The sequence below is a fragment of the Pogona vitticeps genome, chromosome 1, assembly GCF_051106095.1.
Source record: "Pogona vitticeps strain Pit_001003342236 chromosome 1, PviZW2.1, whole genome shotgun sequence".
Classification (NCBI taxonomy): Eukaryota; Metazoa; Chordata; class Lepidosauria; order Squamata; family Agamidae; genus Pogona; species Pogona vitticeps.
The window spans coordinates 110,593,198-110,605,849 of record NC_135783.1 but is presented as its reverse complement, the minus strand read 5'-3'; the positions used below and the strand labels follow the sequence as shown (position 1 = coordinate 110,605,849).

Below are 12,652 nucleotides of genomic sequence, written 5' to 3'. Positions count from 1 at the left end.
GCCTGAATTCCACGTATCTAAGGCCCTGGACTGTGGGGGTGGGGGGTCAACTTGGGGTCATCCTCTCAAAGACCCTTAGCTCGTCCGCACGTTACGTGACGACCCAGCCTTGGAGGGAGGCGCGGCAAAACCTACTGCGCATGCCCAAAGAAAGGTCTCCCGTTCTGTGCCTGTATCCGCTTCCGCGTCCACGCAGGCAGAGGCAGAACGTGCTCGCAAGCGCGAGGCGGATGGTGTGCGGGGATCCCCTGCGAGGTACGGCGGGGGTGTGCGCGCGCGCGCGTGTGTGTGTAACCTCGGTATCACGCGGACCAATGAGGTTTATTCCCAGAAGAAGCGTTGGCCGTCAACCCCGCGCGCGCCTGTCTTGGAAGGGGTGTGTGTCATCGAATGGGGCGCGCGGGCTGCTGTTACGAATACAGATGCATTTGCATCTTCCTCAGAAAACCGGGTGAATTGTATCAACACAGTGACGAGTCCGAGATCTGAGCGGAGTGGTTTGCATTGGATATTGCGCGGAGTTGCTTGTTTTAGTCTAGTGTGGTTTTCAGAGAGAGAGAGAGAGAGAAAGAGCGTATGGCAAAAGCAAGCCAAAAATGACAAAAAACACACTGAAGCAGATCTATTTCACTGGCAGGTTTCAAAGGAAGTGCGTTGTAATCTACGGAAACCTCACACTGAAGTAAATCTGTCCCTCTTTAAAGCGCTACGATAAATCCACGATCGATTTGCCTTCTATTGATGAGACACTGAAAGTTACTTGTTCTGCACTGCAGCTCACAGGCTGGCCACACAACCTATGGGTTTCTGGGAGTTGTAGTACAGAAAAGACGGCTTTTCACATGTCCGATGCTCGGTGCAATCATTGTGGAACAAAAGATGGATGTAGACAGAGCAATGGCACCAACGAGGGATGCAAAATATGACCTTGAACTCTAAGTAGAGACTACTAGGTCAAATGGGCTATTGGTCAGATCCAAAATGATACTTCTTCAATTTTTTTTACAGTTGCCAAAGGGAACATGATGCATTAAATGGCCCTAAATAATTTTGCTGACACAAGTGACACTTTAGTATTACTGCCCACTTTCTACAGAACTTTTCCCACTATGTGATAATGTGATTACATCACAAGTCGCCAGGTGGGATTTGCAAATAAAAGCAGAGAGTCACTGTCATAACTATAAGTAACAACTACTACAAGATATATTGTGTATTTGTCAGATATAGCAAGTATCTGACAGAATTCCGTTAAACTTCACCAGGCTGTATGAAAAAATTCACAGTTTGTACTGGATTTCTAGAACTCGTGGATGCTGCACAGGACCTTCCAGAGGAGTCAGAGTAACTGCATCAGTTGGCTTATGTAGACGAGGAAGCCTGCTTTGGAAGTGATCTAATAAATAGATTATAAGTAAACCTTGCCTTGGCACAGGCAGTCCTTTTTCATGGGGCAAGTAACCACAGCAGAAAAGTCTCTGATTAATCAGCATTTTCCATTGGTTCAACTGGAAATTATTGTTACCAGTTTAGAAACAAACCAAGCTGCTAATCCACTTTGAAAAACATAATGTAATACAGGTATTCTGTCTTATTTAAAAACTGGTAAATGTACCTTTCTAGTATAATCATTTAGGTTAATTAGAGACGTTGGCCTAGCTACTTGCCCTATGCAAAGGGACTGCACATGAAGGCCAAAGGCAGCTTTATCGTACCAGTGAGGTAAACCTGACAACTTACCAGTTGGTATACCTCTGTATGCCAACTCTGTCCCAAGGCACTATATTATCTGCATCCAGGACTGTTCAAAATAATAAAAGTGGACACCTGAAATGACTGTCACTGATGAAGGCAAGGCTACAGGGATATGAGCTGCTTAGTATCTTGTCTCTGTGATGAACCTGCTGAGGGGAAGTGATTAACCAAGCTGTCCCCAGACATTAGTGGTAATCCAACAGAAAGTTCCAGAATCATGACAGAATCCATGGAAAGTTTTTGTTTGCTTACTTAACTCTCCCTGCATGGATGTAGTGTCTTTTTGCCCAGGTATTCCGGGTGGCTTACAGTTTAAAACACTACAACAACAAAAATTAGAAGCTGCAAAAAGCAAAACAATAAAAGGGCAAAATTTTCTCAGGCCAGGTGGTGGTGGTTGTAGCTTTGGCATGAAAATTTTAGAGTGGACTCCCATTATTTTCTTATGCCCTCTCAAAGTTTCCTGTCTTGGGTTTTTCCGAATTACCAACCCATGATTCAGCATCATTTGGTGTTGCATTTGGGTCTTTGCCTTCCAGGCAGCTGTTCCAGATCTCTCAAGTAAGGCCATAGAAGCTAGCAGCTGGAGCTCAGCCCTTGACGAAACTAAGTTTTCCCACACTGGCAGTTGCTGGATACTTGACATTAAGTGCCATTAGTTAGACATTAATCCAACGGAGAAAGGAGTAGACAGATAAAGTGCAAAGTTGTTGTGCTGTCCTTGTGTATTTTCGTTCTGGTAAAAGGTAAAGGTAAAGGTTCCCCTTGACAATTTTTGTCCAGTCGTGTTCAACTCTAGGGGGTGGTGCTCATCCCCATTTCCAAGCCATAGAGCCAGCGTTTTGTCCGAAGACAATCTTCCGTGGTCACATGGTCAGTGCGACTTAGAGACGGAACGCTCGTTCTGGTAGCTTGTCCTTAAATTACTGTTCATGTTTGTAATTTTGTGATAGATACAAGGTTGAATGCACGACTTAATAAATGAAAGTAACACTGGACTCTTAATTCACTGATTTACTATGTTCCTTAGCAAAAGAACAGGACACATTTTTGCATGGCCTTGATTTTACTTATTTAGGCAGTCTCTTTGAACTCTTTAGGTGCAAAACTTAATCTGTTTCAGGATTATAGGTTTAATTTTTATCACAGATAAAAAGTGAAGTGTATTTCATTTGAATTTTAAAAACCCTTTTAGTCAAACTGTAAAATCTTCCTGTCAGTTAGAGTAGGCTATTCACAGGTGTATGAACAGTAGAACTTGTGTTGACTGATGTTCTGTCTCCAGGTGGCTGGCTTCACATCTGCGCCAATGTCCAGCATCAGCAAAGAAAACATCCAGCTTCAAATGGCAGAATTAGAAATGCTTTTATCTATGTTTCCTAATAAAGGAGAACTAACACTTCAAGATGAAAATATTATGCATACTATTCAGAGGTACCTGAATGATGAAAGTGAAAATCTTTTACATAACATTGAATACTCAATTGCTGTTACTACAGATGAACCAAAGGTGAGACCATCTGCTTTCCATTTCAGTGCTTCCCCCACCCCTTTTCTGTAGTTTATCTTAATACAAAATATTTGTGAAATCATGTCTACCTTCAAGGAAACATAACCTAGTGGTTTGGCTGCAGAACCAGAGTTTAGGAGTTTGATTCCCCCACTGTACCTCCTTGGCAGGAGCTGGACTCAAACGAGCCATGAGATTCCTTCCAGTTCTACAGTTCTAAGATTATGTTGATGATCATTGTTCTTAGGATTCACAGGAGCTGATATACTATATTTTACATGTAAAAGTGGACCTGCACTCTGTCATTCATAAATCAGTCACTAATCTTGTTGCTTAGCATAGTAAATTGCACTAGAGTCGATGCATTGAATCAATGGGGATTGGTGAGACAGCTGCTCTGTAGATTCATTGATTCAAATGGGCCACTCTAGTTGCGACCAGTGTAGTAAGTTGCAGCTAGTGTTGGATCTTTTGAATCAAAGGAATTTATGTTGGAGTTGAATCACTAAATCCCTGCTGATTCAATGGACCTACTTCAGTGGAAACTACCATGCTGACCAACAGGATTTCAGCCAGTGTGTATAAAACAATATTTGGAAAATAGCTAAAAACTTCAGGTGACTTGGAAATTTTTGAGGATTAGCCAACGTGCTGCAACTTGAACAAAGATTCTTGTGGCACCTTAAAGACTAACGCACAAATTTTGATTAAAGACTCAATGGACTAGAGTCCAATTTCAGAATGTGGCTTCCAGTATGTTATGTAGGACTGTCAAACCAGAACATTAGGCTATTGTCAGTTTTACCAGATGCCTGTTTATTTCCAGTCTCAAGTATATATGCTGTCTTGAGAAGATTTTACAAGAGTCTAGATGTCCTTAAGATCTTTAAATGTAAAGATCTTAAGGACATCTAGACTCTCGTAAAATCTTCTCCCATATGAATTTGCCTGAGCTTTATTCCATTTTCTAACTCTCTTCACTTTGTCCCTCCAGATTAAAAGCTACTGTACATAGTTATGAGAGTGAGGGTCGGTTTCGTTGTACCTTGGGTAGGTGTGGTAGCACAGGATGCCCTTTCAGTGTGTTTTATTTCCTGCCTCCTACCTGGAGAAAGAGAAATGGGATGGAACAGGATGATGTCAGGGCAGAGGAGCTCTGCCCTCATCCCACAGACATCACATGCCCTTCAGCACTGATCTCGGGGGAGAGCCTGTTTCCCTATTGTCCATTAAGGGGGGTGGGGGTGGGGGGAAAGAAGAGAAACAAAGTACAAAAGTTAGGTTGTAGGATTTTATTGAAAACCTTTTCTATGTGGGACTACAAAAATGGCCAAATACGACAACTTAGTAGTCTGTCATTTCCTTTGAAATACTGAGCATGGTTTGGATGCAGAAGCCACCCTTTCTGAATGCACAGCGGAATTTTTTTCCCTCTTCAGTGATCTGTGTTGCATAGATATTTCATGGCGGAAGTGCAGCAAGATGTTATTCCATGTGTGGCATTCCATTTCAAGGGTTTGGGGGCTCAGTACAAGTACTCCTGTTCCCTTCTCATTAATTCTTTGGAAGGCAAAGGATTCATGATTAATATATTGTGGAATCTACATAGAATGAAGGCACCATTCAAAGTCAGCCCTGTGTGCAGCTCAAGCTTCTGTTCATGTATTCATTTATAACCTACACTTGTACTAAGGCTGTAGGCAGCTAGGCTGCCATATTGTGGAGGATGTATTTCATGCATATACTAGGTCATATCAGAATTGTGGTGCACCATTTTCTGCAGTGCTGAAGCATGGGTACATTTAAAGTTCATGGATGTGGTGTACTTCAGCCTTGTGGAGCATGCTCTGTTTTTCTAAAAACGTTAAGGTCACTTAAGAACGATGTGGGGAGAAAAGGGGGAGGGGAGTAGCTGAGCTGATCACTATACCTCATAAGCAATGCAGTGTAGTACAAATGTAGGCCTATCTTACTGCAGAGTAGCAATTCTAGCACAAAGGCCAGAGATACAGGTATAGGTGCATGCTACTCAATTGTTTCCTACAGAAGGAAGAATGGCTGAGCAAAGCACAGACCTTCCATCCACAGTTTGCTTATAGTGACATGCTGGTTTATGTCTTTCATGGTAAATCAGAAAAATATCCCATAGTGTTTTTTCTTTGGCTTCCTTGGAAAGAGACAAGGCAGAGTGTCAGCTGATCATGTTGTGAAAAGCAAATCATGTAGTCTTAAGTGTGTTTAGCTGTTCCTACTTGTAACAGGAGCAATCAAGGAGCGCACACTAGGATGTCAGTGTTCACAACAGTCCAGAATGTTCAAAGAATCCTTGATTATCATAATAAGACAATCTACCTGAAAATAAGCCCTAGTATGATTTTTCAGGATGCTCATAATATAAGCCCTACCCCAAAGATAAGCCCCAGTTAAGTGAAACCCCCCCTCCACCATTGTGCAGCAACCAGAAGAAGATGACATGACTGTATTTGAATAAATATAGATTGTTGTACATGAAAAACATCAAACATCCCCTGAAAATAAGCCCTACTGTGTTTTTTAGAGCAAAAGGTAATATAAGAACCTGTCTTATTTTCGGGGAAACACGGTATCAGGAGCATACCCATATTTTACAGGTGCGGAACACTGAAATTAAACAGGAAGGGTATCCTCACAAGGTGCACCTGAAAAATACAGCTGAATATTAATTTTCATTGTTCAGTGTGACTGTTAAAAACCTGGGAGTCAAAAAACTTTGCTGATCTGATGCAGCAGTGCGAGTAAATCATGATCTGCTTGGTTGTGTTCTGGTCGATCATGTGATCTCTGGCATGTGAAAAACTCGAAGTCATTGCTTGGGGGCCACACCCCACTTCATGAACTGGGCCTAGCTTTCACTGAAGCAAAAACTTCCAAGTAAAGTATTTATAGTTCCCATCATTTCTCAGTAATATAATCATCATTATTTATATAAATGAAACTTGTCTAGGTACCAAATACTGAACTGTAATCTTTGTTATTTTTATTTGCAGGGAAGAATAAATCTGCAAGTAGTTTTGCCTTCTGACTACCCCAGTGCAGCACCACAGCTTTTTGCAAGATCAGAGGATCTAGATCGGCAACAACAACTGCAACTCAACAAGGATCTCGCATCTTATATTTCTTCTTTTGAGTCAGGAGAACTTTGCATATGTGCTGCTGTGCAGTGGCTGAGAGACAACAGTTTGCCCTATTTACAGAACAGTAAACTTTATTGTCAAAGACTGCCAGATAAAAAAATAGTTAAAACACTGTTTAAGCGGATGTGGATTTATAGCCACCACATATATAGGCAAGAACTAAGGAAGAAGATTTTTGATTGTGCCAAGAAATTAAATTTGACTGGCTTCTGTCTAACTGGGAAACCTGGGATCATTTGTGTGGAGGGTGTCAAAGAGAATTGTGAAGAGTTTTGGCATGTTATTAGATACCCCAACTGGAAACACATTTCTTGCAAACATGTGGAGAGTGGGGAGATTGAGGCAAATGGGGATGACTTACGGCTCTTTCAGACTTTTGAAGATTTACAGTTTCAAGCCCACGGTGACTATGGACTGAGGAATGACTATCACATGGACCTTGGTCAGTTTCTAGAATTTTTGAAGGCTCATCAAAGTGAGCATGTATTTCACATTTTGTTGGGTGTTGAAGGCAAATGTTCTGATAGTTAACAACTCAATATGTTTTTACTTGTAAAAAACATTACTCTACTGTAATAAAACTGAGCTATGGTTGTAACATCAAAGTAACTTGGAAGGACTTACACAGTAATCAGTCATCATCTTGTATAGTGACGTTTCATTCAGAACAAAACCTCTCTACTTATGTTTGATTTATTCTGAATTTAGTCAATGATGCATTTAAATCCAGACTTGAGAGACAGTTCCTCTCAAAGCAAGCTTGCACGTATCTCAAGCATTAAACATTCGTTGCACCATTCTGTAAATAAAAACATATCCACTAAGCCATACCTCTTCAGAACTACTATCTCATCTCCTGGCTGCACAAAGCCATGTTATATAGAAAATGCATGAGCATATATTTTGGATGTTAAACTAGAAATGCTAAACAGCTGCATGGTTTACTTGTCCACTTTCTGCTCAGTCTTCTAATGTTCAAATCTTAGATTGATACAGATGACATGAAGTTAGTTTGTTCTGTTTTTTTTGTAGGTAAGCACAAAGACTTCCTAATTTTATGTACTTGACCACAGATGATACAATAAATTATACAATCAGAAGGGAGCTCCAATAATAATCATTATTATCTCAGTAAAACAAACGGTAGAAACCAGCATATAAATTATGTAGGGCCCAAACTGTGGTGAAGCTAGACAGCAAAACTTTTAAAGGAATCCAGAAATCTACATGACACTTAAGAGATACTTGTTTTATTGTGCCTTCCCTGGACTGAGCACTATTGGTAGTAGTAATTAAGAGCTATACAAAACAAAAACTTTCAAACACTATACTTAAGCATAGAAAGAGTGGCATCGTATTCCTAATATTAACTACAGAATAGGCCCATTGAAGTTAATATTAGGAATAAGATGCTACTCTTTCTATGCTTAAGTATAGTGTTCGAAAGTTTGTGTTTTGCAGAGTAGGCCCATTGAAAGGGACGTGGTGGCGCTGCAGGCTAAACCGCAGAAGCCTTTGTGTGCTGCAGGGTCAGAAGACCAGCAGTCGTAAGATTGAATCCATACAACAGAGTGAGCTCCCACTGTTTTGTCCCAGCTCCTCACCAACCTAGCAGTTCAAAAGCATGCAAATGCGAGTAGATAAATAGGTACCACCTCGGTGGGAAGGTAAACAGCATTCCGTGTATAGCCGCGCTGGCCACGTGACAACGGAAACTGTCTTCGGACAAACGCTGGCTCTACGGCTTGGAAATGGGGATGAGCACTGCCCCCTAGAGTCGGACATGACTAAATGTCAAGGGGAGCCTTTACCTAGGCCCATTGAATCAACTACTGAATGGTAAGTCAACACTTACATAAATCCCATTGAGTCAATGAGTTTGCTTTAGTTAGGACTATGAATAAAACTTTGTTAAAAAGGAAATTCTAAAAGCATAATTACAAAACAACAATTTCAACAAGAAAAAAAAGTGGAAGACAGCAAAAAGACCAATGTAGCACTAGAAAAAGTGCAGAGAGGACCTGAAAATTAAGAAAGGATACAAACAGGAAGGCCAGGCCACAAAGTGAAGTGTACAGACAGATAGCGATTGCAGGGATGGCATTAGGATGGCATAAGCCGTGAATGAGCTGAGGTTAGCAACAAAAAAGCATTCTTTATGTATGTGCATAGCAAGCTACAGAGAAAAGAAATAATGGCTCAGCTATGAAGCGGAGACAGAAAAATAGTAACAGATGACAAAGAAAAGGCAGAAGTGCTCAATTCTTTATAAGGTTACCTAAGAATACACCGAGGAATTATACCAGAAAAAAAATGTATATTCCAGACAACCCAGATAGTGTGGTTGCTGACCTTGAGCCAGACATTCTGGAGAGTGAAGTCAAGTGGGCCTTAGAAAGCATGGCTAACAACAAGGTCAGCGAAAGTGATGGCATTCCAGTTGAACTATTAAAAACCTTAAAAGATGACGCTGTTAAGGTGCTACATTCAATATGCCAGCAAGTTTGGAAAATTCAACAGCGGCGAGAGGATTGGAAAAGATCAGTCTACATCCCGATCCCAAAGAATGCTCCAACTACCGAACAATTGCACTCATTTCACACGCTAGCAAGGTTATGCTCAAAATCCTCCAAGGTAGGCTTCGGCAGTATGTGGACTGAGAACTCCCAGAAGTACAAGCTGAATTTCGAAGGGGCAGAGGAACTAGAGACCAAATTGCTAACGTGCTGGATTATGGAGAAAGCCAGAGAGTTCCAGAAAAACATCTACTTCTACTTCATTTAGTATGCAAATGACTGGACCAGAGCAAACTTAAAGAAATGGGAGTGCCTGTCCACCTTATCTATCTCCTGAAAAACCTATACGTGGGACAGGAAGCAACAGTTAGAACTGGATATGGAAACACTGATTGGTTCAAAATTGGGAAAGGAGTACGACAAGGCTGTATATTGTCCCCCTGCTTATTTAACTTATATACAGAATACATCATGCGAAAGGCCAGACTGGAGGAATCCCAAGCTGGAATTAAGAAATATCAACAACCTTCAATATGCAGATGATACCACTCTGATGGCAGAAAGTGAGGAGAAATTAAAGAACCTTGTAATGAGGGTGAAAGAGGAGAGTGCAAAAAACAGCCTGAAACTCAACATCAAAAAAAAAACTAACATTGTGGCCACTGGTCCCATCACCTCCTGGCTAATAGAAGGGGAAGATATGGAGGTAGTGACAGATTTTACTTTCTTGGGCTCCATAATCACTGCAGATGGAGACAGCAGCCACGAAATTAAAAGACGCCTGCTTCTGGGGAGGAAAGCGATGACAAACCTTGACAGCATCTTAAAAAGCAGAGACATCACCTTGCCAACAAAAGTCCGAGTAGTCAAAGCTATCGTTTTTCTGTACGGAAGTGAGAACTGGTTCATAAAGAAAGCTGACCGCCGAAGAATTGATGCTTTTGAATTGTGGTGCTGGATTAGACTCTTGAGAGTCCCCTGGACTGCAAGGAGAACAAATCTATCCATTCTGAAGGAAATCAACCCTGAGTGCTCACTGGAAGGACAGATCCTGAAGCTGAGGCTCCAATACTTTGGCCATCTCATGAGAAGACTCCCTGCAAAATATGCTGATGTTAGGAAAGTGTGAAGGCAGGAGGAGAAGGGGACAACAGAGAATGAGATGGCTGGACAGTGTCATCAAAGCTGCCAACATGAATTTGACCCAACTCCGGGATGCAGTAGAAGACAGGAGGGCCTGGCGTGCCCTGGTCCAGGGGGTCACAAAGAGTCAGATATGACTAAAGTGTGCTGCTTATTAGACTAAACGACTAAACAACAACAACAACCTGTAATTGTAGTTCTTTGAGTGGTCCTCTGTGATTCACACTCTGGGTGATCCATGCATGCGCAGAGCATCATCAGAATATTCTGGAGCTTCTGCAATCAGAAAAGATACATTAATATAGGCCCCTCCCCCCTAGTATATGTATCTTGACGCCAAGGCTCAATTCAGTTAAGTCAACCGCCACTTTGGAGTGAGGGCATGACAGTGGGGAGGCTGGGTTGGCATGTGTGAATCACAGAAGGCCACTCAAAGAACTACAAATACAGGTAGGTAACCTGTCCTTCTTTGTGGCCTCTGTGAATCACACTCTGGGTGACTAACAAGCTGGCTTACCTGGAGGAGGGTGTCACGCCAAGGTAGAAGAAAGCATAGCACGTCTAAAATCTGCATTGGATTTCTGGCAAGCGTCTAGCGATAATGATTAATAAATGTGGATGGCTGCAACCATGTGGCAGATGCACAAATCTCATGGAGGAGAATCTCTCAGAGGAAAACTGTGGATGCTGCCAATGCCCTGGTAGAGTGTGGTCAAAGGGACTGTGGCACCGGAACACATGCAAGCTAATAGGCAAGTTGAATAGCAGAGGCAACCCACTTGGATATACACTGAGAGGTGACTTCAAGACCTATCGATGGAGGCTGGTAGCTGACGAAAATCTAGGCAAATGCCAGAATGGTTGCATGCAGGCTATATAGAAAGCTAGAGGCTGTCTAACATCCAAGGTGTGAAGAATGCTTCTTGAGGAGTGGATGGTGATGGGAGGAAGGATGGAAGAACCAATGGTTGAGATAGGTGGAACTGGGAGACAACCTTGGGAAGGAACGAAGCATCTAGAAAAAGCTGAAACTTGTCAGGGTGGAACTGGAGATATGGATAGTTGGATCATAAGGCTGCAAGCTCATCAGCACATCATGCAGAGGTGACTGCCACGAGGAATGCAGCCTCAAAGATGGAGGTCCGTCAATCCGAGGGGTTCAAAAGGGGCCCTTGTAAGGTGCCAAAGGACTAGTGTCAATAACCACTGAGGTGAGGAGAGCGTGTATCAGGGTATATGTGAGTTAACTCTTTGAGAAAATGCTTGAGAGTAGGATGCCTGAAGAATTTACAGGCTGGAGAGGTTGGTGGCTGCTGCACCACAATGGCAGAGAGATATACTTTGAACAATGAGAAAGTCCCATGCACTTAATGTGTAGAAGAAAATGTAGAACTGTGTGGAGAGAAGGGTTAATTGGTGACCATGCTGTTGAAGGATTGGAATTTTTTCCATTTATACATGTAGGCTCATCCAACACCTTGTATGTTAGACAGCCTCTTTGCATGGTGAATAACATTCGTCAAGGAGGCAGAATCCTCCATGCCCTGAGATGAAGCGCTGAGAGATCTGGGTGGAAGATCTGAGCCCTGTTTGGGGTGAGGAGGTGAGGCAGACGGGGAAGATGGCAAATTTGGAAGAAAGCTGGTGGAGAGTGAGATACCAAGGCTGTTGTGGCCACCACAGAGCTATCAGAATGGCATTGGGTTTGTCTTGCCAGAGATGAACGACCACCTTGTGGAGGAGTGGGAATGGTGGAAAGACATAGGTAAGCATTTTGGGCCAAAGTCTGACAAAGGCATCACCGAGGGAGTTCTTACTGACTCCTGCACAGGAACAATAGTGTTTGCATTTTCTATTTGTTCTGGATGCAAACAGGGCAATTGTGGGTGTCCCCCAATGAATGCAGAGGGACAGGAAAATCACTTGGTCTAGTTCACATTCATGGGCTTGGTGTTCTTTGTAGCTGAGTAAGTCTACAAGGTTGTTGTCTTGGCCGGCTACATGGACTGCCATGAGACATATGTGGTAAGAGAGGCACCACTCCCACGAGCGTGGGGGGTGCTCCACCCCCCATGCATGGACCCCACCCCCCAACGAGTCCACGACTCAGAAAAGGTTGAGGACCACTGCTCTAGAATATTCTGATAAGGCTCTACACATGCGTGAATCACCCAGAGTGTGATTCACATAGGCCACAAAGAATTTGATCTTTTCCCAAAACGTGAACTACAAGTGGAAGGGACAGGATTGCAGCTTGAGCTTGATAAACAAATAGTCAGAGAATACCTTGTTATTTTGAACAAGTTCAGATCTCTAGGACCCAGTGACCTGCATGCAAGAATGTTGAAGGAACTGTCTGAAGAACTCTCAGGACCATTGTCTATGGTTTTCTTAAAATTATGGAGCCTTGGGTGATGTGCCAGATGATTGAAGGAAGGCTAATGTTGACCCTGTCCTTAAAGGGGGGGGGGCAATTAGGAACCTTGGAACTACAGACCAGTCAGCCTGACATCAATCCCAGGGAAAATTCAGAAGCAGCTTATAAACCAGTCACT

The 12,652-nt window shown here is 42.6% G+C and overlaps 1 protein-coding gene across 1 annotated transcript; it reads left to right on the top strand.

Moving 5' to 3' along the window:
* The first annotated feature begins 124 nt into the window (after nt 1–124).
* RWDD2A (RWD domain containing 2A) lies at nt 125–7,262 on the top strand. The gene is made up of 3 exons (XM_020795705.3): nt 125–255; nt 3,041–3,265; nt 6,292–7,262. The coding sequence occupies exons 2-3, from the start codon at nt 3,065–3,067 to the stop codon at nt 6,967–6,969; spliced, it is 879 nt and encodes a 292-aa protein (XP_020651364.3). The 5' UTR covers nt 125–255; nt 3,041–3,064; the 3' UTR covers nt 6,970–7,262.
* The last annotated feature ends 5,390 nt before the right edge of the window (nt 7,263–12,652 follow it).